Source organism: Microtus ochrogaster, linkage group LG1 (assembly GCF_000317375.1).
Source record: "Microtus ochrogaster isolate Prairie Vole_2 linkage group LG1, MicOch1.0, whole genome shotgun sequence".
Lineage (NCBI taxonomy): Eukaryota > Metazoa > Chordata > Mammalia > Rodentia > Cricetidae > Microtus > Microtus ochrogaster.
The window spans coordinates 6,946,742-6,947,279 of NC_022027.1; the positions used below are offsets into that span (position 1 = coordinate 6,946,742).

Genomic DNA, 538 nt, shown 5'->3' on the forward strand with positions numbered 1-538 from the left:
ATTACTGCAGAATGGTTACAGCCCAGATGCACAGATGTGCTTGGTCTTTGGATTCAGTTCCCCTCTGTGCATGGCTTTCCAAAAGGAGTAAGTATATTCGTTACATTTTGCTTCTCTTTAATTCCCAAGTGACTTTTCTTCATAGTGAAACTTGGTGTCTCTGTGAGTACTAAGTTTCTAACCTAGAAAAGGCCTGCTTCAGGATATGTCGTTCAATCTAGCAGAAGTGAGGTTGATAATGCCAGGTTATTTACCTTTTTCTTTTTGGACCTGCATTATACTTTTAGTGTAACATAGTTAGGAAATACTTTTAATATATTAATATAAATACTTAGGCCTACTCTGATGTCTTTGAAATGATTCAAGAATCAAAAATGGAACTTTTATCAAGTAAAGCAGTAACTGCTTCAGGTTATTTAAATATAAACCTTTTAATTAATTAATCAATTTATTTATTTCTTATTTTATGAGACTTACCTAAAACCTTGTTTTTTAGATACTATAACATTAACATATTTGTTATGCAGCATTTTTAAGT

General features: G+C 31.6%; 1 protein-coding gene across 1 annotated transcript in view; it reads left to right on the forward strand.

Moving 5' to 3' along the window:
* The window catches only part of Asb3 (ankyrin repeat and SOCS box containing 3), a 56,354-nt gene that overhangs the window by 45,762 nt on the left and 10,054 nt on the right, over positions 1–538 (forward strand). The window contains exon 7 of the mRNA XM_013350741.1: positions 4–87. Coding sequence (XP_013206195.1) covers positions 4–87 — 84 coding nt within the window. The remainder of the gene's footprint in view (positions 1–3; positions 88–538) is intronic.